The following is a 26,601-nucleotide window of genomic DNA, read 5'->3' on the forward strand; positions in this document are numbered from 1 at the left end:
ACATGAATGTAATTTAACTTGAGTTTATAGACCTAAACGAATATATTATTTTACTATTTATGATTCCTTTAACTTATGAAGAGCTAGAAATACCTTCTGTACATTCTCACTACTTTGTATTAATTCCGGCATCACCTTATTTATTTCTTTAAAAAGACCAGCCATACAGAGATCCGAATTTACCCTTTGGTGACCCGGCTGTCGGACCCAGACCACGTTTCACGGCTCAGACTCCACTGATGAGTGTGCAATGATGGCTGAGCCGGTGGCGCCCCTGGTGGCCGGCAGGGGTACCGGGGAGCCAGCAGGAGAGTCGCTGCGTTGAGTCAGTTCGCCGTAGCTCTGCCGACTGGAGGGATGTGACCCCGGAACAGGACGCCCTCCTACAACAACACACCATTCAAACAGAGCACAGAAGAAAGTAAACCTGGACCAGGAGGGGTAAGCACAAATCTCCAGTTTTCTTACGAGGGAAACGTTGTCAGGGGGTTTAGGAACGATGCGTGTGCTCGAATCCCAGCGTTTGCACCTCTGGCGGAGCAGCGATACCTGGATGGTGTTTGCACCCATAGGAACTTCATTCAGGCTTTTGTCTGGGGCATGCTAGCGAGCTAGCTTGGTTAGCATCGCCCGCTTTGCCAGTGTGTAGCGCCTGGTTGTTGTTTTCCCTTTTGGTGGAGACTAAATGAAGCGGGTGTTTACGTTAAAACAAAAGCCACTCGGAAGTTAAAGAAACGAGTGTGGTCCGTACATTTTTCCTTCCCGTGAAGGATATAGCTTAAGACCCGCATCGAAAACGGACTGAGGCTCGCCGCTTGCTAGCGAGAGCGCTGCTACAGTTTGAACAGTCTGCGTCCCGCAGCATGACAACGGAACCAGTCCACGGTCGTGCGTGCCCACCTCTTAGAGAAACAGCTGTTTTTATTTCACTCTGGGTTTCCGGGCATTTCTGTTGCTTTATTCACATTTGGGGAAGATTTAAGAAGACTTGTAAATGACCCTGCGATATCGTAGCTGTTTGAATCACTTGCACTCACGCTCACGATGTTCACAATATTGTTCATAACGTGTCTCAGATAACGGCTCCTTCTGTTTCCTGCTGGAAATTCCATGCGGTGCACAGTACATTTGTCCCAGTCCCCAAACACCCACCCAAAGGCAATGCTTGGGCTTGGAGTTTAAAATTTAAACATGAAGCTCCACCAAAGCGTTTTTGGCCACTTTCTTGTGTTCAAGTTTGCTTTTCACATAACCCACAAGCCTGCTTTTCTATTTTTGGATGGTCTCACCCATGGATGCATTGTGCCACACCGTCAGTTACCCATGTCTGCTTACACCACCACCACCTCCTCCTCCTACATGTCAGAAAGCTGACAATTCCTAGAGTGGCAAAGCTGGCACCCTATTGGGAGCAGGGCATTGATGAGTGTGGGTGTTGGGGCTCTGCCACATTGGCAAGCACACTTGAAATCTCCTGACGAATACCAGTCACGGACCGCAGTAATGTAAAGCCTGCCTTAGTTTGCACATTCTCCTAGCTGTCTGGATTTCTCAGAGAGATTAGGACCACTGGCCTCCTCGTGCTCGCTGCTCTTCAGCCTCCTCGAGCCCCGAGGGGACCTCATCAGCTGCCTGCCAGCAGAGTTTGGGAGGCAATGCTGTTTTATCTCATGACTGCTTGCTCTGTGTTTGGCACAGCACTTGTCATCCTGTCAGCATTAACCAGGCCACGTAGTAGACTTTTGTGGATTGACACCGCAACACTAGAACTGCTTGCGTCTACTCGTGGCTTACACGCCCAATCTCATTCCCAGTGAACACCAGATTAGATTTTTTTTTTTAAAGAATTGGACTTAAAAACACTGTTTTATGGAAGTTAAGAGAGATGCTCATGTCTGTCTGTTCTATTGTTCCAAGCACATAGATCTCATAAATCAGAATTTAGTGCCCTGCCTTTAACGTTGGTTCTTTTGAAAATCTTGCAGCCAGTGCCCTCGAGGGGCCATCTTAAGGCAGCAGCTTCCGTTTCAACTTGACAAGCTTGACAAGTTCTGTGATCGTAAAAAAATAAATAAAATTATTTATTTTGTAATATGGTACAGTCTGTGGGAAAAGTGGCTTTATCGAATTAGACGTAAGAAGACAAAACCGCAGAATCAAGTCGTGTGAATTTTAATGTAAAATGTTTCTGCAAAAAACTTTTTTTTTTAAAAATTCAAAGGAAAGCCGTGACATTACAGATGTAAATTTGCAATTAAATTCTGAACCATCTAGGAGGGGAAAAAGTGAAGTCGGGATGGACGTAAAGAATTAGCTGAAGAATAGTTGAATACATGGAGAAGCCCTGCTAAAGCTTGAACACTTGGGCAGGGTTGAGTTCATGCCTCACATGGTGACAACAAGACATGACCTACTTATCAATCATGTTCCCACAAACTAGTTCACGGCCATTGTCCCCCATTTACTGTCACCATTGTTGGGAACATTGTACATATGAAGAGGTGACAGCATGCAGACAGACACAAAGTTCAAGTCGGAGCCTTTCGGCTTGTTGTGTCGGGACCTCGATCTGCCCGTTCAATAGGGATTCAATTCTCTGGGTGTCAAGTAGACTTCCTTATGTGGGATGTTTGGCTATGACAATTTAAAATTTTCACTTAACAAGGCCCGAAAACTCTCAATAAACCACAAAATGAAAATTACACTATGTTGATATTTAATATTTAATCATCTCAGTGCATGCTGCATCCCCGTTGTGTTAGTATAGAATTCACAAAACTGATAAGATTGGGCTAAATTTGCCAAACTACAGTGTTGAATGGCAACATTGTGCCGCCCTAATTCCAGTCGGCTAGTTTTAATACACGCAATGACCCATTGGTAGAAAAGAGCATGTGTTCGTAAATGTGTGTACCTGCAGCAGCACAGCTGCTGTGCAGAACCAGGCCAGGTTGTTGGCAGCTCAGCTGGCAGCCACACCAAGCTTACTTAGGTTTCTCACACATTTGCTCGGGATGTTGCAGCAGCCCGTGACTCCATTCAAGTTATTTTACAGTCTCGGCTTTTCCTCCCCCAGTTTAAGCTGTTGACCTATCAAGAGCCCTATGCAGTTGAGTTCTGCTGGCCAGAGGAATTTGATTTGTAAATCAGATGTCATGCATCATGTGAGCAGCTGATTGCAGAGCCAGTAACAGTGGCAGCCTCCGCCCTGCTTGACCCTCAGCAAATGTGAAGACCTATCACATTGCATCCTGTAATCCCTGGCAGCAGACCCTCATTGCACTGTTAGGCCAGGCCAGAGTCCTGAAATGGTCTTGAGAAGTTTATGTTTCTCAGAGACACTAATGGGTACCAACACACACATAATCACAATTCAACACAAAATATTCAGCATGCGAGCAATAGGCCTGTCTCTATTTTTAAAGTGGCATTACTGAATGTGTAGTGGCTTTTAAGAGATGTGGCACTGCAATGACATTTGAATCAAGCATAATCCCATTTGCTGGAGTGGGAGCAATCTTTAACTGTGCACTTTTAGCAAACATTGGTGACAGTAGTCATTTTAAAGTAAGGCCTTTGCTTGTTATTTCCATCTTGGCAAGCATGACACGCGTGTCCCATGTTTCACCCTGATAACAGGAGAAAACGCACTGATGAAAAAAGCAGTACAATGTGATCTGTCATTCTGGTTGTTTTACGTGCAGACACTAGTGGAAACAATAATTGCCTCCATGTTTTTAAAAAGTGTATATATAATGTTAGTGGTGCACTGCAGCCTCACTGCAAGAAGGTTTCTGGTTCTCGAATCAAGTTTGCATGTTCACTCTGTGCCTGTTAGGTTTTCCTCCCACAGTCCAAAGACATGTCTATTAGGTTAATTGGTGATCCTGAGCTGAATGTTGATGCGAGGTAGATAAAAAGCTTAAAATGTGTAAAATACTGAAGGAATGCATGATTTGAGTACATATTTCATAACACGTTGAACTACACAGTTTAACGTGAGATTTATTTTCCTGCACGTTTATCATAACTTGATTTAAATTTTAATCTGAAAAAGTATTCATAGAGACCTTTTACTAATCCAACCAAATATGAGCTCAGAGGTGGGCGATAAAGCCCAACAGTTATATCATAATTTTTCAAGGAAATTTGCAATAATGATATTTCTGAGGACAGTTTTATTGATGTTTACAGCTTGCAGGCAACAACATTTATTAGTGCAAACAAAATCGTTCTTTTGAAATGAGACAGACTACGTAATTCAAAGTGCGAATCTGCTGAAACAATGTGCCAGCAGTAGCATTATGGTGCACCAGTAGGGCAGCAAGGACAATATAGTCACATATTAAAGCTGAAATTAAAAATATTTCCTACCTGATATTTTTCTCTGTTTGACCAGCTGCTTAAAGCCCTCCTTTTCCACAATGCAACCCCATCAGTAATTTCCCTCCAATGTTTGCTCTTCCTGTTGTATGGAGTGCACTTAGCCGGCACTCCGGCGATGCTCGGTTCAGTCATTTGTTTACTTTTGGGTTGCACATCAGCAGCTGCTAGCATCTCTTCACACACCTTCGTAGCCTGGTTTTACACGACTGTGTTTTTCTTTTGCTGTGAGTGGTGAAACAAATTTGTTGTTTCCACGTTTAGCGCGAATAGTTTTGTGGGTACTAAATAGTCATCGGAGGCTGGCGTGCAGCTCCTGCTGTCAAAAACAGGATCTGGCCTTGTCTGATTGTTGCGTGCACTAGATAACATAAACACTTTACATGTTTAATATATTATCGATTGATGTAACATGACACTGTTTTGTCAGTTTTCTGCCTGTACTGTCATGGATGGTATGTTGTGGCACAGCCCTAGTATGACTTACTGCAGAAGTCAGAGATACTTAGTCTCTTACCACATGCAATCAGGGCAGGGCATCTCAGTACTTTTGTTCATGTATAGGCCGATCTTCAGTTTAAGCTAAACCTCATTTATGTTACACCCTGATACCTGTAAATGGGGAGTACCCATTAAATCTGTTTATTTTATTGAAAAGGGACAATGCACTTTAACTGTTAATGACCATTTAGGTACATCATATAAATGGGCCAGATGTATGCCAATCATTACACCAGCATAAATATCCCACAATGCAATGCAGTAGTACATGAAAGAAATTGCTAGACAGAGATTAAGGCAACTGAGATCTAAGTCAGTAGCTCTTCCTTTGAAGTGTTTAAATATATGGTTTCACTTTGCTAGGCATAATATACTTTTAAAAATTTTCCTAATCTTTACTTGGTTAATCTTAAACGAGGTTGGGTTACCATGGTAACATATCTCCAGCCAGTTCTCAAGTAGTAATGTGAATGTACTAAGTAGTGCATCCGTAGAAATGTATGCTAATAGTAATTCACAGGATAGGCTGAACAATGGCACATAGCTTGGGATTTCAGATGCAATGCCACATTAATCAAAGACATCAAAGAACTTGGACTGCGACTAACTGTTGTGTATGCCCACGCCATGCTGCATAACTGCCCTTGTTATTTGAAGGTTTAAAAGTCATAAATTATAGAGGGTTGAACTGAAATTGTTAAAATGAGCACTGTAAGGATACACACTCAGTACAACTGGAAATTTTAGTCCATTTATAGGTCAGTCATGGACAAAACAACTCTTAAAAATCCATAAAATAGAGACAAAAACACGATAAAATTCCAGGCATTCTCATTTTTAGACTCTTTAGTTTAGTTTCAGTGATGATTTAGTTTAGCTCCACTGCCTAGAGGGGCTCAGAGAGCCTGATGTCTCAGCTCAGCCCAACAAGACAACACTGACAAAAGCACAACACAGGCAGAGAGGGGGGAGATTATAGCTAGATCAGCACAAAAGAAACCCTTTGATTATGTCTGGAATATTAGCCGTATGTGTCTGGGGCTGGCTGAGTATCCCTCAAGGGATTAGCTTTGAGCCAGCCCACCTCTAGAACCTAACCTCGGGAACATACAAAGGAGTCTGACAGGATCCTTATTGTGGTCCTTGAAAGGATTTGAGACGTTACACAGCAGAGCACACCAGAATATTGCTAGCATGATCCTAGTAGGCAGCAAATATCACTATGCCTAACCATGTTTATATTCGGAGCATTTCAGCAGAGCAGGAGACAGTTTTACTCCTATATTGCATCTTTAATGTCTGAATCTTTTACATACATATACAATCATTATGAAGTTTTCTGTTTTAAATCTTATGCCTTATTGTGCTGATTAAAAGTATCAACTTTTGAAGGCACGTTATCTAGTGGTAGACACCAGATGTGTTGTCTACTCATGAATCACAAAATTAATGTTGAGATCACAGCAGTTGACTTTCTTTCGAAATAAGAAGATTTAGGTGAGCTAGCAGCTAGCGATGGTTGGACTCCGGTGCACGTATTTACAGTATAGAAAAATCTGGTCAAAGAGGCGTTGCTGAAACTTGGAAACAAAGCCTATGCGAGAAAAACCAGGATGTGGAAAAAATAATGATAGACACTCTGGACAGATGAGTCAGAAGTTTAAAATATTTGGTTGTAAATTTATGGTAGAAGAAGAGCTAAGAGCACTACAACAGGCAGCGCTGAAGAATATAGATTCTTGAAGGTTTGGGTCTGGGGTTTTTTTGGCAAAGAATTGATCAGAATTAGTGGCAAATGCAGTTCCACTGTTCATAAGTCTGATCCAGATGCCTCCTGGATGATATTGTTAGTGGTTTTCTGTGCATGTTCTGAAAAACCAGAGTAGAACAACCTGCAGGTTTTTATCTATCACGATTGATGGGTTTTATTGACCCCCAAATTAATTTGTGCAGTGTGATAGCAATCCTGAGCATGTAGTCAGATTCGTGAAGATTTGGCAACGAGAAGAGCCGACAACAGATGGCATGGCCCCCATGGAGCCCCCAGCATCAAGGAGTCATTCTGAGATAACATAAAGAGGCAAGACAGACTAAATCCACAGAAAAGCTGCAGCAGGCACTCTAGGAAACACCTAATGACCTTCGTGCGAAGGTACTTTCAAAGATTGATGCTGTTAGAGGCATAAGGTGGTCACATCTCACTTAGCAATAATGTAAGTTTTGCACTGTGCATGAAGTCACTGACTGAAGTTTGATGTGGCTTTTTTATTTGTCAGATATGTAAAAGTAAACCCTGCATGAAATAAACATGATTGTTTGGACACACATTGTTATATGGTTTGAAAATCATCTCAAACTGGACTTTACCCTACGCTGGTGGGTTGTTTGGTTGGTTGTCTGTTTTATTTTGAACATGTAAATAAAATAAAATACATTGTACACAGTAAAATTAAAAGGGAAAAAACATTAATTTGGCATTGATATCTTAGTGTTTATCAATTTAAAATTAGACAATATACATATAGAACTACATATTCTGTTTTCTGCTCTCCCACTGTCACTTGTTATTTAAGCTTAGTTTAGCCTTCACTGAGAGCATCTACAGAGTACATGTGAATTATTGTTGGGTAATTATCAACGTGGCTGGAAAATCAGTTTGTTTAGTAGGATTGCATGTGTGAAACTACTCGATCTATAAGCATCTTCACAGCGTTAATTACAGCGTTGTACATTTTGTAATCCGGTTCAGTTTGTACCAGAGCTGTAATTATTTTATTTTATCTCTGTAGCTGCTCTGCTGCCCAAAATAGTCATCTGTGAATTAATCCTTCTGCTCTCTACCAGCCAGGAGAAGCAAGGATGAAATCCACAGATTCTTTTTTAAGTGACTCTCAAACACATTATGATAATGTAAAAAATATCTCTGATCGTCCTGATTTACATTTTCCACATTGTTTCTCATTTCTGTCGAAATTGTCCTTATGGGACTATGCGGCATGTTTGTTCTTCTTACAGCAGATATTGCTGTGAATGTGAGATAAAATAAAATCATTTCAGGCTGATAAAAATACAAATTGTAACTCTCTAAACAGTAGTGAGGCCGGGTAGACATGGTGCTAAATATGGACAGTTTTTAAACTTCAAAAGGAAACATCAGAGGATCTGAAATGCCTCAGTCATGAAAGCAGTAGGCCTATTTATACAGATGGTGAATTTTGAATATGTCGGTCCAGCAGCAGGAGGGGGAAAATGGTTACATTGTCACGTCTCAAAATATGACAGACAACTGATGGGTCTTTGTTCCATCATCATTTCAGCCTTCATAGATCTCAAGACAACACTTTTTGGCAATTAGTCTAATGTTTCACTTCAGACGCTCTCCTCATCCTCTACTCTTTGTCTAGTCATATTCAATGACTGTCATATTCCCAGTGTGCAGGCAGATCGGAGCTCCTGAGTTTCATTCATTCTTCATGCTGCTCGTCTACGTGCTGGTAGGTCTCTTTCCGGGAGTCTTAGCTCTTGTGTTTGTCTGAGGTTAGGTGCTCGGAGAAGTGATCAAACGTGTCGCTGCTGCTGATCTAAAGACACTGACACCTCCCCGGCACCCTCTACCAACATCCTCCCTCCATCACTACCCCCATCCAAATAAATTCACACAAGATCACCGCCAATCCCCTGAAGGTTTACTGAGCAACCGAACTGATGCTGGCAAGCTCGTCTCAGTCTTTTCATGTCTTTCTTGCTTTGAGTCTTCTGGAGCAGCTCTCCAATTAAGCTACAGCTGATGCTCAGGTTGAAGGGAATAACTAATGTATTTATCTGCTCCTCGTTCAGCGTCCTGCTACTTCCTTTAGCTGACAAGGAGACGTCAAGTACTAGCTACTTGCAGTAAACAGTCACCAAAGATTGCTATAATTACAAAGTGCCAGAAGCATGGTCTCCAGCTGCTCTGATCTGGATGAATCCACATGCTCACAGTGGCAAACGCTAGCCAGTGGCCTACGGTACCCCATTCATCCTCTTTCCCCAGGGCTCTGGAAAGGGGGAACAGCAAGCCAGCTCCTCAATTAAATATAACCCTACATCAAACAGCCTGTCAACATGCATTAGTGGTCCTTTGTATAGATAAGAGGCCAAAATAAATTGCAAGTGCTATCATAGTCACTGTGGCTCTTATGAAATATTCTCAGAAGAACAAATCCTGCCATGCATGCTGATATTTTCTCTCTAAATCTTTTTTTCCTTACATAATTTATCCTTTTTAATGATTTATTTTGCTCTTTTGTGTGAATTGTTTCTCTTGTGTGTTTACCCTTTGCGGTTAAATTCAGGGTTGATATGAAGACGTGCTGTATGCTTGTCTGGTTGGTGCGGCATAAAAGAGATCTAATGTGACAGCAGCCGACCTTGGCGTGTGTGTGTGTGTGTGTGTCATATCACAGCAGAACCTTTTCCTGTCACACACATTGGATTTGGCAGCTCCTTTTATCACCTTCTTTTTGCTCCCGGTTTTTTTTCCCCCCTTTGCCTGTTTTTCGCATCTCTGCAGACTGACAGTGAAAATAGGTCATTAGTTAGATGGAGAATAAGAGATGGAAACAGGCAGGGGCGAGCTCTGTGTAAAAACTGCCATGCAATATTAATGATGCTGCAAAGAGCCAAACCTGCACTTTAACTATATGAAGTAGTCTGGAAGTACTGGAAGACTGTGGGTGTGGCTGTCCGATATATCTACATATCAGAACTGCCTTATTTTTTTGTGGCAAAGCAAACAAGGTGCTGGAAAGTTTCCTCAAAGATTTTTGGTTCATGTTGATATGATGACACAGTGACGGTGACTGTGGAGGCCATTTGAGTACAGTGAACTCACTGTCACGTTCAAGAAACCAGTTTGAAATTATTTAAGCTTTGTGAACTGTGGTCATTAAGAGTTGGACATTGTCATGAACAAAACTCAGGTAGGCTGTTGAGCCTAAGAGCCTTGATTATATTCTGTTTCGACACGGACATCTGAACATATGTTTGCCCAGTAGTCATTCCTGTTATACTTTAAAATCTGCGGCCTGTTGTGGATATATATTTGGTACATTTTTTTATCTAAATTTTAATCTAAATGCTCAGTAGAAAGATCCTGATGGACAATGCTGATGAAATTTACATAAATCGTACCCAACCAGACCGACCAATGCAATAAGTACAATGAAGGCCAAGGTGTGGCACAAAAATATTCTCCGCACCATTACAGCACCACCCGCCTGGAAAGCAGGATGGATCCATGCTTTTGTGTTGTTTGTGACAGTTTATGACTCTACCTTCCAGATGTTGCAGCAGAAATTGAGGTTCATCAGATCAAGCAGCATTTTTCCAACCTTCTGTTGTCCAATTTTGGTGAAATGAAGCTTCAGTTTCTTGTTTTAGCTCACAAGAGTGACACGGGGTGTGGTCTTCTGCTGCTGTTTATTCTCACCTGCTTCAAGATTGGAGGTGTTACACTAACAAAGATGCCCTTTGACATACCTTGACCTTAGCTTTTGAAAAGTGGTTGTTTGAGTTACTGTTGTCTTCCTGTTAGTTTGAAGCAGTCTGGCCATTCTCCTCAAAACCCTGATATCAAAAAGGCCCAGAGAACTGCCACTAACTGGATATTTTCTCTTTCACTGACCATTTTCTGTAAACTCAAGAGAGAGGATCAAGTGGGGAAATTCCAGTAGATCAGTCAATTTGTGTCTTTAGTTTGGTCAGGTTGAATATGCAGAATAACACAACTGCTGAAGATACTCGTTGAAATGGTCTAATCTTTATTGCCTAATCACTCTTTGAGCTTGGCTCTTGTCACACTGTGTCACTGAAACAACCCAGTTGTCTCATATCAATACTGTGTTTGTGTAACTGATTTTCACAGATCTTGTGTAATGCTGATGTGTTTGTGTGTCCAGAGCCACAGGAGCAGGGGGGATGAACCGCGAGGAGGCCCCGGGAAAGTCTCCTGAAGACATGTACATCCAACAGAAAGTGCGGGTCCTGCTCATGCTCAAGAAAATGGGATCAAATGTAAGGAGACACATTGATTACCGCAAAACTTTGCCATTTGAAGTTTCAGATTTAGGCACGCACAACTCATGCACACTGTGGTTATTGCTTTAGTTGGCAAAGACACACATTATAATAACCTGAAATCCATTCCCTAGCCAAACCTTCAACTGATCTATGCAGTTTGCACAGGTCATCACCTAATAATGTTGTTGTTAGAGTGAAACAACAACAGAAGATAGTCCTCAGTTTATTTGGCACACATTTTGTTTGTTCAAGCAATGTGTGCTAAAGGAGCAGAGAGAAGAAAAACAGATCAATTTCTTTGAAATAATTAATGTTAAAAATCAAAATATTTTGGATCTAAATTGCCTCATGGCTGTTTCTGGGAGAATTGCTATGTTTCATTAATCAGCATGTTGAACAGAAGTATTTGACTTAGTCTTTGAGGTCAGTATTTCAATTTGTTTTTACTTTTTTGTGATTTTTAAAGTGACTTTGTTCACTCCTCTTCAGCTTACGCCGAGTGAAGAGGCTTTTCTCCGAAATTACGCAGGTGTGGTCCACAGTCAGATGAGCCAGCTACCGCAGCACAACATAGACCAGGGTAAGGCTGTGACACACACACACACACACACACACACAGTTTAACGGTGCAGTCATTTTAGCTGAAGCATTTTTTTATTAGGAAATATTTGTTCATGTAGTTGCAAAATACATTCATGTGAAAAAGTTTTCTCAGCACTTCATGCTGTTCTGTGAAAAATGAACTACGCCCTTACTGCTTCCATAGAAATTAACAGGGCAAGTAGCCACTAGGTGCTGATAAACAAAAGCACTTTATTAATTGATTATAAAATCAGATCTGTTTGTCAGTTGGCATTAATTTAGGTCTGGAGCATTAGGTGTTTAACACACTGCCACACTCTTCCCTGGAAGAATGTCTCACTAAATTCACCCCAAGGTCAGACTGTTCAATACAGAGAGAAATTGCAAAATATCCAAGAGCTACACATCAGACTCCGCAGGTCTCGGTTAGCATGCTAAATGTTGATGTTCATGGCAATACAATTAGAATAACACTAAACAATTATGGCTAGAAGGGTTGCCAGCAGAAGGCCTCTTCTCTCTAAAAAGAGCTGGGCAGCATGGTGTAGGCTTGCAACACTGCATCTGAAGAAACCACAGGACTTCAGGAACAATGTCCTTTGGACAGATGAGACCAAAGTGCAGATGTTGGTACTCTAGAGTCAAATGCGAGGCCATATCCCTGACAGCTGAAGCTTGGCCCCCACCGGGTCATTCAACGGGACAATGTGTTGCAATGACCCAGACGAAGTCCAGACTTCACCCACATTGAAAAGTAGTGCCAGGGCCTTAGGAGAGCTGTACATGAATGATCTCTGGCAAATTTCAATGAACTGAAGGAACTGTGTAAAGAAGAGTGGGCCAAAATCCCTCCACAATGATGTGAGAGACTGTTGAAGTCATACAGAAAATAATGACTTAAGTTAATGATGCTAAAGGTGGTTCTACAAGCTACTGAACCATGTGGTGTGCTTAGTTTTTCATAGGACTGCAGAAAGATGGTTTTGGCACGCCCCAGTAAGTTTTATCCAGGGTGAAAAGAAAATCACTGTTATTGTAAAAAGACAAATTTTTAACTATCTTTGTTTATCAAATGGCAGCGAAATTCATAGAGATGAGATGAGGCCTCATATTCAACCCCCAAAGGCTCAAAAACCCTGTTGTACTCCTATTTTGCATATCAGTATAGTTCTAATTTTCATAGTTTTTTGTAAATATGTACAAATCAAAGGTGTTTATGGCAGCGTGCTATTGCTAAACATTTATAAAACATTAGCCCACAGACACCACCCTTAGAGGAAAAAATGCCCGACCAAAAACAAGGGGAAAATCCCTCAACACACATCATCCTTTACAGTCTGCACCCCAGCAGGCCGAACTGGTTCGCTGACTGTGCACAGGAGGCCGACTCAGCAGCCCACCAGCGCTGCGAGATTACTCACGCCACAAACAGCATGACTGGCTGGAAACAACTGACTCATCCTCAGCTCAAGCACATCACTAGTTTCTCCTCTGCTTTACTTAATGGATAATATTTTGATGTTTGCTCTGTAAATCACTCTTCATTACAGATGTAACCTTACAAATGCTGGTCATGCCTTGTCAAGACAGCAGAGGATGCTGTTGAGCTTTCTAAACCTGTCTGTGGTGCTCCTGAGCTTAATCCACCTGAGGGCGCTATATTTAACAAAATGTTATATGTGAAAAGGCACTGCAGTTACCTAAAAAAGCAGCAGCATTGTTATTTTATTTATTTATTTGTGAGTAGACTTTAGCTCAGTCCAAAAACACATCTGCGAGCTCGGAGTCCCGCTGTCCTCCTGTGGTGAACCTGCTGGGGCTCCGGTCTTGCTTTGCCCCTTATGATATTGGGTTCCCCAGGGGAGCTTCCAGCTTGGAAAATTGGCTTTGATGCTTCACCCAGAGGGAAGTGTTAGGTGTCCTTGTCTGCGTCCTTGCTCTGTGGGGAAACAATCATGTTTGAATTTAGAAACATCACATTTTCTGCGTCGAAGGGATTAGGCTGTGATTATATAAGGTGTTGAGTAAGGTGCGGGTAAAAGGTACGACGTGCTGTGCCGCGCCGTGCCGCCGAAGTACATTGACATTTTGTTAATCGCGCCCTCACTGTGCAGTGTGGGACGCGACATTGAATTTTTAATATGGGTCATTGCATCACTGATGATGTGTATTTCATTATTAGACTGCGTTCCTATAGAATATAAAGAACTGCAGCAGACAGGACGTATGATCGTGTCATATATTTCAAACTACAGCACCCGAATGGGAGATCAGTACTGGTTTGAAGTCATTAATTTATGATGTACATTTTTCTTTTTTTAACTGCAGTCTAGCTGTCAGTTTATGCTGCTGTGCTCGCCGCCTCTCACTCCATGCAAAGTCTTTGCTTTGTCAATAAAGCTAGGAAGAGTCTCATCAATTATGGAGGAATATGGCGCTCCAAGTCTGCATTATACATCACAGAAACGGACACATTTAGTGTCATTTGGCAGCATGCCACTTCCTCGGTGTGCCAGTGGATAATTTGTGGTCTGCACTATGTCTGAGGTATTGTGATTAAGCATCGTGCAGATTGCTGAGAGTTAATCTGTTTTAAATATTGAGCGCTGTGCTGAAGGACAGCGGTTTGTAGGGATCAGCACACATGGGATCTTTTCAGTTGGTGTGAAGAGAAAGTCCAGTATTTGATCTCATTTACACTTGGTAATTGGGGAGTAAAAAAAGATGAAAGGAAGTATATTTGTTGCCTGGTAGTGAGTCACACAGCAAGCTGATAAACATAGGTAATTATGCTAATTTTATTCATACACTTTGAGGAAAGGGCGTTTGCACTAGAATGTATTTGAATGTGTATTTCTGCTGCTAGACAAATTCTGAACACCTGTACCGAGAGGTTTGACTCATGCTGTACTCTATCTAGTTTGCACTGCTCACACTTCATTATAATGACAGGAGACCTGTACCATCCCGCCGGATGAACCAGCAGAACTGTCTGTACCAGCGAGTTATCTTCAGTTGTTTGGGGTTTTCTTTGGTTGCTAAATGAGATTGGCAAGGATGTCAACACTGTTACTAAAATGTTGCCATAAGTGAGGGTGGGTCAAGCTGGCAGTTGCATCTCCATAAACTTCTGGTTAATCTCTGCAGCAGATGCTGAAGCTACAGCTTTAATTATTATTCGCTTCGTAGTACTTAAGGGGTTGATATTGATAACGTTTTATTAATACCAGCATCATGATCATGTTGAATTATAGGCCTCATTTTTTTTTTCAATCTCCTTATTGAGTTTTTCTGTCTGGGGAAAAATTGGTCTGCCCATGTTCTCAGCGTCGCGAACGGGTGACACGGTCATCAATACTGGTTTGTGATTATGTGAAACGCAGCGTAGTTTGACCATGCTGACGCAGGATGCTCTGATACCAGCACCCTCAAGGGGTGTCAGCATGGAGCGATAGTGTCACACATGGCGTCATTGATCAGGTGGTGGGGTGCTTAGAGGGCGCTGCGTGCACAGTGGAGTAGTGAATGTCCTCTGATGTTATTCGAAATCAAGGTTAGGTTGTCTGCAAGACATCTCCTAAGGTGTAGCTCTACTGATGTGACTGATGGATAACATCAGGGTTGCCGTCTGCTTAGCACGTTCTGGTGCAAAAATGATGTGCAGCAGAGAAGTGTTCAGTCTTCATCATGTCGAGTGGACTGAGTGGGAATGTAGCTCACATGAGACTCATTTTCTCAGACTCTGCTCAACTGCCAGATTTTTTTTTACTGGTTCTTCCTTGTGGGGGGAAAAAAAAACAACCAAACAAAAAACAATAGAAAATCAGCTTTCTGCCACTCATATTTCTTGTAAGAGTAGGGGTCACTGGATTTGCATTTCAGATAGTTTTAATTGGCTGATTACCATACATGCAAATACAGAATTTTGTTTTGCGATTTTAATCAGGCCAAAGAGGAATTCTCTGCCGAAGGCTCCGTAGCTGAGACGGGGTTTTTTTCCACACAGCTTTTTACTGTAATGCCTTAATGAAGTTGTTTTTTTTAATCTGCATAGAAGGATAATAAGCTGTGCTTAAATGCTGTTACCATGTTTGGCATTGAAGTGAGAAATCCTGAAATTGTGTTTTTTGGCACTCCCTTTGAGTGTTAATTGCCACTTTTTGACTAATACTGAACAATAACTGTGTCTATTTAAAGCGAATTAACACGTTATGATGCAGAGACCTCGTTGACACACTAGTTGACGCGCAGTAATACAGTGGTTGTCTTTGTAATAGGGCTTTTTATTCCTCCTCTTTAGCTCTTTTATCCACAGCTTTCTGTAATTGGCGTCATGTCACTTTAAACAATACGGTTTGTCAAAACGCTCATAAAGGCAGCAGTCTCGGGGCTTGTTATCCTTTCTGATTTGACGAGGGAAGTTTATTCCTCCCAGAAGGATGCTGCATGGCCTCAACAATAGAGGTGGAGGAGGAGTGGGGTTGCCATGGCAACCTCAGATGTCCCAGGAAAGCTGACCTTCCCTTCTGGGCCTCGGTGGTGTTGTGACGTGCTACACTGGTAGGAGTGGAGCAGGTGTCATGAAAGGGCCAGGCTGGGGTGCTAATTGCACAACCTGGCTGTGATGTTCGGGTCTCTTTCTGTCTGTCTCATCCATTCATTCACCGCAGCCATGTTTGATCATTCAGACCAGGTCAGAGCACTGAGCAAACCCCCTCCCCCCGCTTTGTTTGGCTTCTTGGCTTGGCCATAGCCGTATTGATCCTGGCTTTATCCGATTCCTCACTGCAGCATGAGTCTGCTGCCCAGCACTCAGATTTATTAAGTACCACGTCTGCCTCAGTTTCTCCTTATATCTCTATTCCAAATCTGCCAGAAGGTGTGTTAGAGTATGTCTGAAAGAACTGCTTTATGATCTCCTTAACCAAAACTGATTTTTAGTTCTTTTCTCTAAAAACAAATGTTGTTACAAACAGATCAAATCTATCTGTACAGCCTTGTTTATAAAGGATAGCATTAAAATAGTCTTTTTTTATTTTTAAACCACAAAGTTTTGAGCTTTATTATCTTGTTTAAAAAGACCGTTTAAAATTATGTTGTTGTAATAATTACTAAGCAGGAAGAAGTGCAGGGCTCTGAGCCGACAGACCCACTGTGTTTGGTAAATATTTTGAGCTGGACCACACACACTTCCCCGCTGTGTGTCACGCTTCTTAACTCGCCCCTGCTGTTGTTGAGTTTGGGGGGATGATGGGTGTCCCACGCCTTTATCCCCTGGCCTGACCCTGCACAGATTGTGACCTGAAGTGTTGCTGGTGCTTCCTCGCTGCTACACTAGAGTCATCATGTAGAGGCTGGAGACACCCTCGGGAGTGCAGCTTGGCGCCTTTGACATCAAACAAACTTCTTTTTGGGTTAATTCACAGTTTTCTTGTCCTCTGAGGTTTTTCTGCAGGCCTGTGTGTTTTGCAGTTAATCCCAGGCAACCACATTTTGATTTGTAGTCTCAGAGAAGCGAAGAAAGGCTGCTTGCTTATGAATATGTTCATGTGAACGCATTAATGTTCTTATTTTTTTTCTTTTGGTGGGCTGAGCACATTTACTGTCACTGTATTCATATAATCCACCATCCGGTGTTGTGCCGCTCTCGTGTGGCGAGGAAGGAGCCAGTGTGAGGTGGGTGGGGGAGCAGGAAGGAGAAAGGGGGCTGGACGCAGAGCTGCAACGAAACAGACCGAAAGCTTTTTGCTCATAGGCCGCAACGGGAGTGATGCAGTCGTGATTTTTATCTGTCGCTAGGCAACAGTGTTGAGGGACCTGACGTTTCCATTTTGTTGGCGAGAGTGTGTGCGTGTGCGTGTGCGTGTGTGTGTGTGTGTGGCAGGGCAAAGTGCTCAGATAAAGCCCTTCCATCCATCTGTGGAAGTATTTGGAGAAACTATCGGCTGCTTTATTCTGCCCAAGTTGCTCAGAGCGTGAACCGCCCGCTACACAATAACGAACTCCCATCACACAAAATAATTCAGGCAGGCGTTTATTCTGATGAATGGCTGTTATTACACGCTGCTGCACCAAAACATGATCCGTGCTATTCAGCAGAGGTGTAATTCAGGTCGACTCTCCTATTGTGTGGTATTACATAATTGTCTCTTTTTCAAGCACCATTTATCCCCACGTGGTGTCTCAGAGCAGATGAGGTTTGTGTTATGAGCTGAAGTCAAGCACCATGTTTCTGATACTGTTTTTTTCTTTCTTGTACGGTAGTCTCTTTTGGGTAAGCCAGGGAGCTCCCATGGGAGGGGGAGCTTGAAAGATCACATTAACCCTCCGCCCCCCTCAAAAAAATCTTGATCTCATCAAGCTCCAGGATGACCTGAATGCGCTATAGAAAGATGCAAATTATTTTCCCAGAGCGATAGCAAATTAAAAACAAAATTCTGCTTTTTTGGAGGGTCTGTGCCGTCTGATGAGGAGGGTCCGCCCTTTGTGCCAAATACATGTGAAGGCTCACAGTCCCTGGCCTACTTTCATATCTCCATAATTAGAGCTGGGCGATATATCGAGTTTTTAAAAAATATCGATATATTTTTATACGAGATATAAGATGTGACCATATCCTTTATATCGATATAGTCTATGTTACGTTATAATTATACTTGCGGAGCCGCAAGTTTGCCTTTCTTTCGTCCACTTTCGTCTTTACGCAACGTTACTCGGCCTCGCCTCTCCTTCACTGAACACAACTCCTCGTCCCCCATCGCTTCACCTGCAGGAAGCGACAAGATGGACACGGCAAATCTCCGTTAACGAGTTACTGCGCATCGCCCCGTGCGTGGGGCTGGACGGCGTCAACGTGTTAGCTAGCTAACCACGCTAACGAGCTAACCACGCTAACGCCATGCAGCCCAGAGGTGCTGCACGGACTAAAATCCTTTCATTTTCTCAAAAGTTGACAGCGCGCCTTATGTATGAATTCTGGTTGTGCTTGATGGCCGCGAACCGATTTTATGTGGAACACGGCGCTCAGCAATCTGTCAAAAAATGTTTTAGTACGACTTTGGTAAGCTACGGAGCTGCACCGCTTGATGGATTGTCGGAGCATTACGGCTGAGCCTCGCGGAGTGATACGTACTGTGCTTCAACGTAATATTACCTTACTGTGTATAAGGACCATAAATGGCACCTGTTAAGAGACGTGGTTGCGAAGCGGATTACAAACTCCAGGCTGTCAGTCACGCAGTACAAGTTGGGAACAGAGCAGCTGTGAAATCTGTCTGTCTTTGTTATAGTGCTCGTCTTTTACTTTACATTTTGACTGCACATTTGTGAGCTTTTTGTTATGCACAAAAACAACATTGTTTTCTTTTATTTATGGAGCATTATTATTTAATAAATGCTCATAATTTATTTTTGAGTAAATTTTATGTACATCTGCTCTATGTTAATAAAAGTGCCTGTGTGACATCTGGGACACAGCTTTGACTAAGAACTCTCTTTTTGCTCTTACTTTATGGCTTTAAAAAAAGATATATCGAGATATATATCTTATATCGCCATCCGGCTAAAAAATATCGAGATATGAATTTTGGGTCATATCGCCCAGCCCTATCCATAATAATTAAATCTAACACGCACTTCAGGGCTGAAGAGAAGAAAGGCTTTTTATAGCAGGCACACACGAGGTGCTGATAGAGATTCTTCTTAACCATTTGAAAAGGTGTGGAGCTCGGTGTTAATGAGATTTCTTAGATGTTGCTTATTAGATGGTTTTTATGTCATCACATGCTCATGCGTACTGTGGATGTAGACTATTGCACCTTGCTATCGTTTTTCTCCTCTCATCGTTGAGGTAGTTTTTTTAATTTAAGGTTTTGGGAGACATTAATGGGGTCTCCCACGTCATTCTCAAATGAATCAGGTTGGGACATTATCTTCCGCTAGGCTTTTTCACATGTAACACGCAACAGTAGACTTGAAATACTCTATTTAGCTTAGATGAGGGTGCTGCCTGCTTAGAGCTTGCATAAGGGAGGACACATGACCCCCAGTCACTCGTTGTGATTTAGCTAAGCCACTGTATTATCACATGGGTGCAAATCAGCCTCTCCGGCATCACTCTGACTTGAAGAGCTGGTGGAGGAAATGCCCATTGACATCCTATCCAGCAACAGTTATGCAGTGGTGCAAAAGTACTTGATAGTCATGTGACAAAGAAAAGACAGCGTCTTAAAAAACACAAAATCTAATAAGAATAAACAGGTATCTGCACCTCGAGAAGTAGCAGAGGGTTTGGAAGTTTGCTGTTTCTGCAGCATTCAGGTGTGTGTTAGCATGATGCCAAGGAGGAAAGCCATCTGTCGTGATCTTAGAGAAGCAATAGTTGCTGGTCCAACAATCTGGGGAGGGTTAGGAGGCCATTGCCAAACAATCATTGCCAGTGTGCATCCCAGCAAATTCACCCCAAGGTCAGAAAAACAAAACAACAAAATAAATAAAGTTTCATCTCAGCTTCTGCAGGCCTGAGTTAGCATATTAAATGTAAATATAGCTTGTCTGGAAGCTTTGTCAGGAGAAAACCGCTTCTCTTGGGTTTGCAAAGTTGCACATTGAGAACAATAACCTTCAGAGTTGCAAGACCAAAGTGGAGACGTTTGGTTATAACACACAGTAACACATTTGCAGAAAACCATTTGCCCGCATCATTTCAGCACAAACAAGTCAAACCAACTGTCACCGCAGTGGTGGGGATGATGATTTGCGCTTGTTTTGCAGCCTGTATAAGTATTTAGAGTCAAATGTGAGGCTGTCTGACAGCTGAAGCCCACACTGCCTCATGCAGCAGGACAATGAATCGAGCAAAGCAAAACATCTGTAAGAATAACTGAAAAAGAAAAGAATTAACATCTTGCAGTCAAAGTCCTGACCTCAGCCTGATTGAAATGCTGTGGGGGGGACCTTAAGAGAGCTGTGCATGAATGAATGCAAACACACATCAATGAACTGAAGCAATGATGTGAAGAAGTTGTGTTGTCCTGTATGTAAAACCTTAAAATTAAAAGAGGGAGAGTACTTCCTTTTTGACAACTAGATATTTTCTTCTTTGTTTAAACTCTGAATGCCGGAGTGCTTAATATGAGAGAACAGCTGAATATATGAGGCACTGAATTACCTTTGTATATTTTATTTAATGTTATGTGAACAGAAGTGGAAAATGTATATCCACTTATGAGAGTAAAAAAACACACTCGGTGGGTGTGTGTCCAAATCACTTGACAAATCACAGTTGGCAGCAGACTAATGAATGATTTCTTGTTAAGCAGAAGCCAGCTGAGAAAGTCCTTTTTGTGTAGCTGGCAGGATTCATTAGTTGACTCAACACAAATGAGGCTGTAATTATCGGTTGGTCCTCATTAAGGTGGCAAAATGAAACGAGCACAGAAAGAATAAAGGAAATGGTAAACACTGATAGTTTTTTCCACGAATTGGAAATCTGCTGGATTCTCACACAGTTTACTGGCAGACACACTTGTACTACAGCAGAGGACACTGACTGGTGCTGAAGCCTCAGATTTAAGTGTTATCATTGCAGAGCAGGATGTAGGAGGTCAGTGAGCCACTCAGGGTGTTGCAGTATCTCCAGTCAGAGTGCTGTGATTTCAGATTGAGGAGGGTGGGTTCCCACAGTAGGTGATACATATATGGCGATACACGAAATTACCTGCATGCACCAAAAGGATTTTCACAGCAGGGTATTCCCCTTCGGCTTTATAGTCACAGCTGACAGGATTTACAGGATACCGACGGGATCCTAGGACCTGTGGAAAACTTGTCTGGCTTCACACTTTGAACTCAAACGTGTTTTGGGTTTTCCGATAGCACAAAACATGTGGAAGACTGACCGGGATTAGGGCTGCCACGATTAGTCGACTAGTCACGATTATGTCGACTATTAAAATCGTCGACGACTAATTTAATAGTCGACGCATCGTTTGAAGCTTTGTAAGATCACAAAGGACGCAGGAATGAGTAGTAGGATTTAAGAGTGTAATAACGGACTGAAACAGAAGATGGCAGCACTGCATGTACAAGGATGCCAGCTGCCATTAAACCCCGAAGAAGAAGAAGCTGTGTCCCAGAATTCATAGCGCAGCTGTCAACAATGGCGGCAGCTAGTTAGTTTTAACTTTACTCTTATTATTCTTTCTGGGTCACAAAATAAACCTTTAACATATTTTCAGGCGAGAATGTAGCTGTGTAAACCTCAAATATCTGCTCAGTTTATCAAGACACCACGTATTTTCAAAAGCGCTCCGACGTTTTCGGAGACGTCTGTTACCCACTAGCTCGTTAGCTAGGCGGGGGCAAGGCTAACTAGAGCCGTGAGAACACCGGACTCCCGGCAAATCGTTTTCAAACCCACCGCTGTCTTTCGCTAGTCAGGTTAAACATATATATATAAGTCACTTAGATAACTTAAAAATGTTATTGTTTGGCTTTCTTTAGTATTTTATTTGTTCCTGAGTAAATCGGTTTGGCTGAGATTAAAGTTATAGTTTTTGCACAGCTAAAACTGTCAAGCAGACAGCTGATTATCAGAAGTGTGAGACGCTGGAGAATATACTCCGGTGTCCTGTTATATTTTAGAAAGCAAGGAGTTTATTAAACTTCACCGAAACAATCTGCAAATTTCATTAAAAATTAATAAACTACCATCTTGTCTTTATTTTTAGTTAGCACAAACACTTCAAGCTGTAAGCTAATGATAGTTATATAAGACCAGATGCTGCTGGTGCAATAAGCTGTACGCTGTACCTCCAATGGATGATGATCTGATTAGTCGACTAATCGCAAAAATAATCGGTGACTAGTCGACTATCAAAATAATCGTTTGTGGCAGCCCTAACCGGGATAGATGCATGTAGCTAGAAGAATGCAATTTGATCCCTCACGGCAGAGAGCGGCCTTGTTTTTTGTGCATGCAGCCCAACAAATGTTTCGCAGACTTGACTTTGTTGTAAATGCATCAGGTAACTTTCATAAGTCTCTGCCCGAGGCCTCTTCTCAAATCTTTCATGACTGGCGCAAAAGTTCCTTAGTATTTCTGTATGGTTGTGTTTGCACTTACTGCTTCTGTGCCTAGTCCAATATTTAGACCGACTCTAAGAAAAGGCAACAACACGTTTCCTGTTAGTCAGAAAAGTAAATAGTTTCTTTTAACAGCTTATCTTCTGAAGCTGGAAGTAAAGTTTCCTTCCCAGTTGATAATAAAATCCTTACCTTTTTTGGTTTTCCATCATGTCCTGTCCGGGTGGCTACTAGAGGTGGGAAATATAGCCTCAAAACGATGTCCCGGAATAAAGGAAATTTACGATTATGATATTTCTGACAGTCTGAAAAAGAAACTCTAAATAGCTTTTTATCTATGCTTGCAGCTTGTGCAGGCAGCATTTATTAGTGCGAACAAAATGAAGGGCATTTTCCATCCTTTTCCAATGTGCTGTTGTCACTGATGACATACTACTTCATTCAAAGTGTGTATCTATTGCCACAAGGGCCCAGCAGCAGCAGTGTTACAGTGCAACAGTAGAGACACGGCATAAGTCAAATGTAAGCGCACAAGTAGCCCAAGTAGTGTTTTTTTATTTCTTTTTTATCCTTTCTATCGTACTTTATCGATCGATGCTGGTGTTAGATAAAAAGCATGTCACATTAAAAGTCTGTATTTGTGTCTCACGTTGATTCTCAGGTGCAGAGGATGTGGTGATGGCGTTCTCACGGTCAGAGACGGAGGATCGACGACAGTGACCCTGGCTCCCGCGCCCCTCGTCCCACCCACCTCACCCCCAATCCCTCCCTGCACGTGATCCACACCACCTTTAATCTCCACAAACACGACCCCTGCTGAGCTCAGGAGAGGAGGTGAAGGGAGGATGCCTGAGAGGGACAGAAGAGGATGGGAAGAGACGGGGCGGGGGCTGCCTCACCCTCCACCCGGCCTTTTCCACCCCTCGACTCCTCCTCGTACAAGTCGGCGCACCATTACCTGAGATGCACTCAAGTGTGGGTCACTGCGGGCTGAAGCTTTGGCACCAAGGCAGTCAGTGAAAACACTCAGATCGTGTGGATGATTATCATTGGGTTTTTTGTTTTTTTTAGGAGGGTTTGGATGTGTATCGTTCTGTTTGTATTGGGACTTCTTCTTTTTTTTAGCAGTGTTACATGTTGTATCTGCTGTTGCTGGTAGAATTGACCAGCGGGCTGACCGAAGCAAAGAGAATTATAGTTTTGGTCAAGCAGCGAGAGCGATGATTGATGAGTGTTAGAGGAGAGATTTTGATTATTTCTGCTTACCCCGCTGGGCTGAAGTTGTTTTTGGTTTAGCTGTTGTGTTATAAAGGCTTTTGTTTGCTTTCCACCATGGGCCTCATTTATAAACATGAAAAATGCAAAATGCTCTCCCCTACAGATACAGATGTTAACTCGACCCTGCATTCTGGAAATAAAGTAAAATGCGTTGAACCCCATCAATAGGACAAAAAAAGACATATATTATTTTGTAGTTCTGCGGAGACGTAAACATTCCCATTAGTGGAGTTTCCGTGTAATTTGGTAAACATCCATCCATTCTGCCACTTATCCACGTCCAGCTCAAAGGGAAGGCACTCTGTGCTTAGATGCTCAAACCTCCCTCCCCCATAGCAGCTGCCTCCAACTCTCCTACAGGGACACTGAGGCTTTGCCGAGCCAGCGGAGATGATGTTATCTCTTCTAGCTGGACATGCCCGTAACATCTCACCTATAGGAAACCAAGTGCTCTGGACCACCTCAGCTAGCTAGTTTTAGATGGAGGTGATAGCAGGGTTACTGTGAACTCCTCCCGGGCGATTGAGCTCCTCAGACTATCTGTTACTCTGCTCGTCTTTCTCAGGAAGCTCGTTTTAGCCGCTTGTATCTGTGGGCTCATTCATGACCCAAAACTGTGCATGAAGTTGGGAACATAGATTCAGTGTAGACCACGCCAGCCCGTGTGTTAATCTCCCGCTACCTTCTTCCCTTCCTTTGGAAACTCTTCCACTAGACACATCAACTCATTTCCATCCCAGAGTTGGCACCCCATCCTTTTCTGCCAGACAACCACGCCAGATTTGGAGGTGCGGATTTTTAAATTCGCCCCTTAATACTCCACACGGAAATGTCATCAGCTAAAAGAAGTAAGCCACAGTGATATCTAACCCACCTCTGCTCTCCTTCATCAGATTAACCCAGAATGTTTTCAAAAACAAGTATGACTTGAGATCTCTGGAATTTTCCGTGTGGCTTGCATGAATACTAGTACGATCAGCTGATTGATGTGTGTAGTAACACTCTCAGCAGGCCCGTCATTAATCATTCATCTTTGACTACATGGGTTAGCAGGCTCACGGCATGACCAGCGGGGTCTATGTAAATGAAAATCGACACATTTCTCTTTTTCTTTTATTTCTTTGTGAAATCCATGGATCGGTTTATAAATGAGGCCCCGCTTGTTCTTTCTGACGCTTAGTTTTCGACCTGCAGGCTGTAAAAGAGAGAGGGAAGAGTTAAAAACACTACCAGACGTAATCACATCAATCATGAAACACAAGTGTGCACGTTCACCCCAGACGTGACATGTAAAAAAATTTTTTTTTTAATTGTACAGATAGTTGGGAAATAGGAAACATGAATTAAGTGTGCCAATTGTTTGACTTTTTTATTTCTTTATTTTTTAAGTTGTAAGATGAAATTGAGAGTTAGGAAGGAAACAGGCTGTAGTTGTAATTTATTGCTTACCGAGTCGACAACCGGCTCTTCAAACACACCATTAAAGGTGGGAGAACCACGAGTCGCTCTGTAACGTCATCAACCATCAGTGGCTCTTTGCTCACACTAAAGTCACAAACTCTAATTTTTAACTACCTGTAACTAAAGACATGGCGCCAAACACGAGGAGTGCGTGCGATACTCTGAGAATTTAAAAACCTTTCCGCTTCCTTTTGCTTCAGCCGACTTTCAGAAAGGTAACGCAAAGCGGTGCGTTTCTAAATCCTCGGGAGTATGTTTCTGACTGTACTGTATCTATTGCACTATTATCAGTGGGATATTTGCAAAAAAAAATACATTTTGATATTTAGCACAGAGAGTCTGTTTGGTTCAGTGGATTTGAGAACAAAAAAAACTTTGTAAACACGTTTTTATCCTGTCAGTGTTTAAAAAAATAAAAAATAAATCTTGTTAATTGACACGACTGGAATAGCTAAGCGGATAACACCGGACATGCTTTTATTTTCTAGTGAACTGCTCAGTATTAAATGTGTTTAAGTACAGTTTGTTAACTTGTATAACTTAAAATAACTGTAATGTTTCGACGCCGAGCATGTCTGCCTCGTGGCTTTTAATGTTCATTCAGCCGAGGATCTTCAAAGCCTTGCCACAATGACCATTGTTTGTACATTCTTGATGTTTGTGGAAGCTACTAGCTCTTTTAAAAATGTTTCTGGAGAAAGAAAAACCAACAACAACTAAAAAGATGATCTCTTTTTTATGGGTAAGTGTTATCCAAGTGTTATATCCTGTTGGCAATAACTTCTATTTGAATGTCCTCAATCATCGCAATGTAAAAGGCCAACACAAGAAATTTGTCTTTAGGTTGACTTTTATTTTGAAACTTTTTTTTTTTTGTTGTCTATGCATTGATTTGTTTTCTTTGTTTTGTTCTCTCTGAGGTGTCTTACTGTACTTTTTTGCCTATCAGGGTTGTTCTGCAGCCTTTTATTCGAGTTGTGAGTGAATGTCAGTTTGTGCGAATCATTGAACTTTCAGCATGCTGTTGAGTTGAGACTAGGACTGTGCGTCTTTTTACTGTGATCACCTGACGATGGCTAAATTGTCTTCTTTTTTAATGTATGTGTGTTGCCTTTGTTTTGTTTTTTTTCCCCCTCTCAAGTCGATGTTAATTAGTTGGTTTCGTTTTGTATGGCTGCTGACCATGTCTTGACTCAATGCTTCCAAATCCTATACCAACTGAACAATTAAAGAACTTTTAAACGGTGAAAA

The 26,601-nt window shown here is 42.1% G+C and overlaps 1 protein-coding gene and 1 long non-coding RNA gene across 2 annotated transcripts in view; one reads left to right on the forward strand and one right to left on the reverse strand.

The window, feature by feature from the left end:
- Positions 1-848, reverse strand: part of LOC146684113 (uncharacterized) — a 30,503-nt gene extending 29,655 nt beyond the window's left edge. The window contains exons 1-2 of the long non-coding RNA XR_014917043.1: positions 469-848; positions 184-383 (exon numbers count right to left, since the gene is read on the reverse strand). This is a non-coding gene — a long non-coding RNA (uncharacterized LOC146684113). The remainder of the gene's footprint in view (positions 1-183; positions 384-468) is intronic.
- Positions 383-26,601, forward strand: ctnnbip1 (catenin, beta interacting protein 1). The gene is made up of 4 exons (XM_085442804.1): positions 383-441; positions 10,824-10,938; positions 11,434-11,524; positions 23,273-26,601. Exons 2-4 carry the CDS (start codon positions 10,843-10,845, stop codon positions 23,329-23,331), a joined length of 246 nt encoding a protein of 81 aa, XP_085298930.1. The 5' UTR covers positions 383-441; positions 10,824-10,842; the 3' UTR covers positions 23,332-26,601.

Source organism: Copadichromis virginalis, linkage group LG20, assembly GCF_057382275.1.
Source record: "Copadichromis virginalis isolate Kocher_CV1m ecotype Utaka linkage group LG20, C_Virginalis_male_GT1.1, whole genome shotgun sequence".
NCBI lineage: Eukaryota > Metazoa > Chordata > Actinopteri > Cichliformes > Cichlidae > Copadichromis > Copadichromis virginalis.

Bases quoted from the DNA above. Each gene is read 5' to 3' on its own strand.
- ctnnbip1 (XM_085442804.1), top strand. From the start codon at position 10,843: ATGAACCGCGAGGAGGCCCCGGGAAAGTCTCCTGAAGACATGTACATC. The intron at 10,939-11,433 runs GTAAGGAGACAC...ACTCCTCTTCAG, and splicing joins TCAAGAAAATGGGATCAAAT to CTTACGCCGAGTGAAGAGGC. The intron at 11,525-23,272 runs GTAAGGCTGTGA...GTTGATTCTCAG, and splicing joins GCAGCACAACATAGACCAGG to GTGCAGAGGATGTGGTGATG.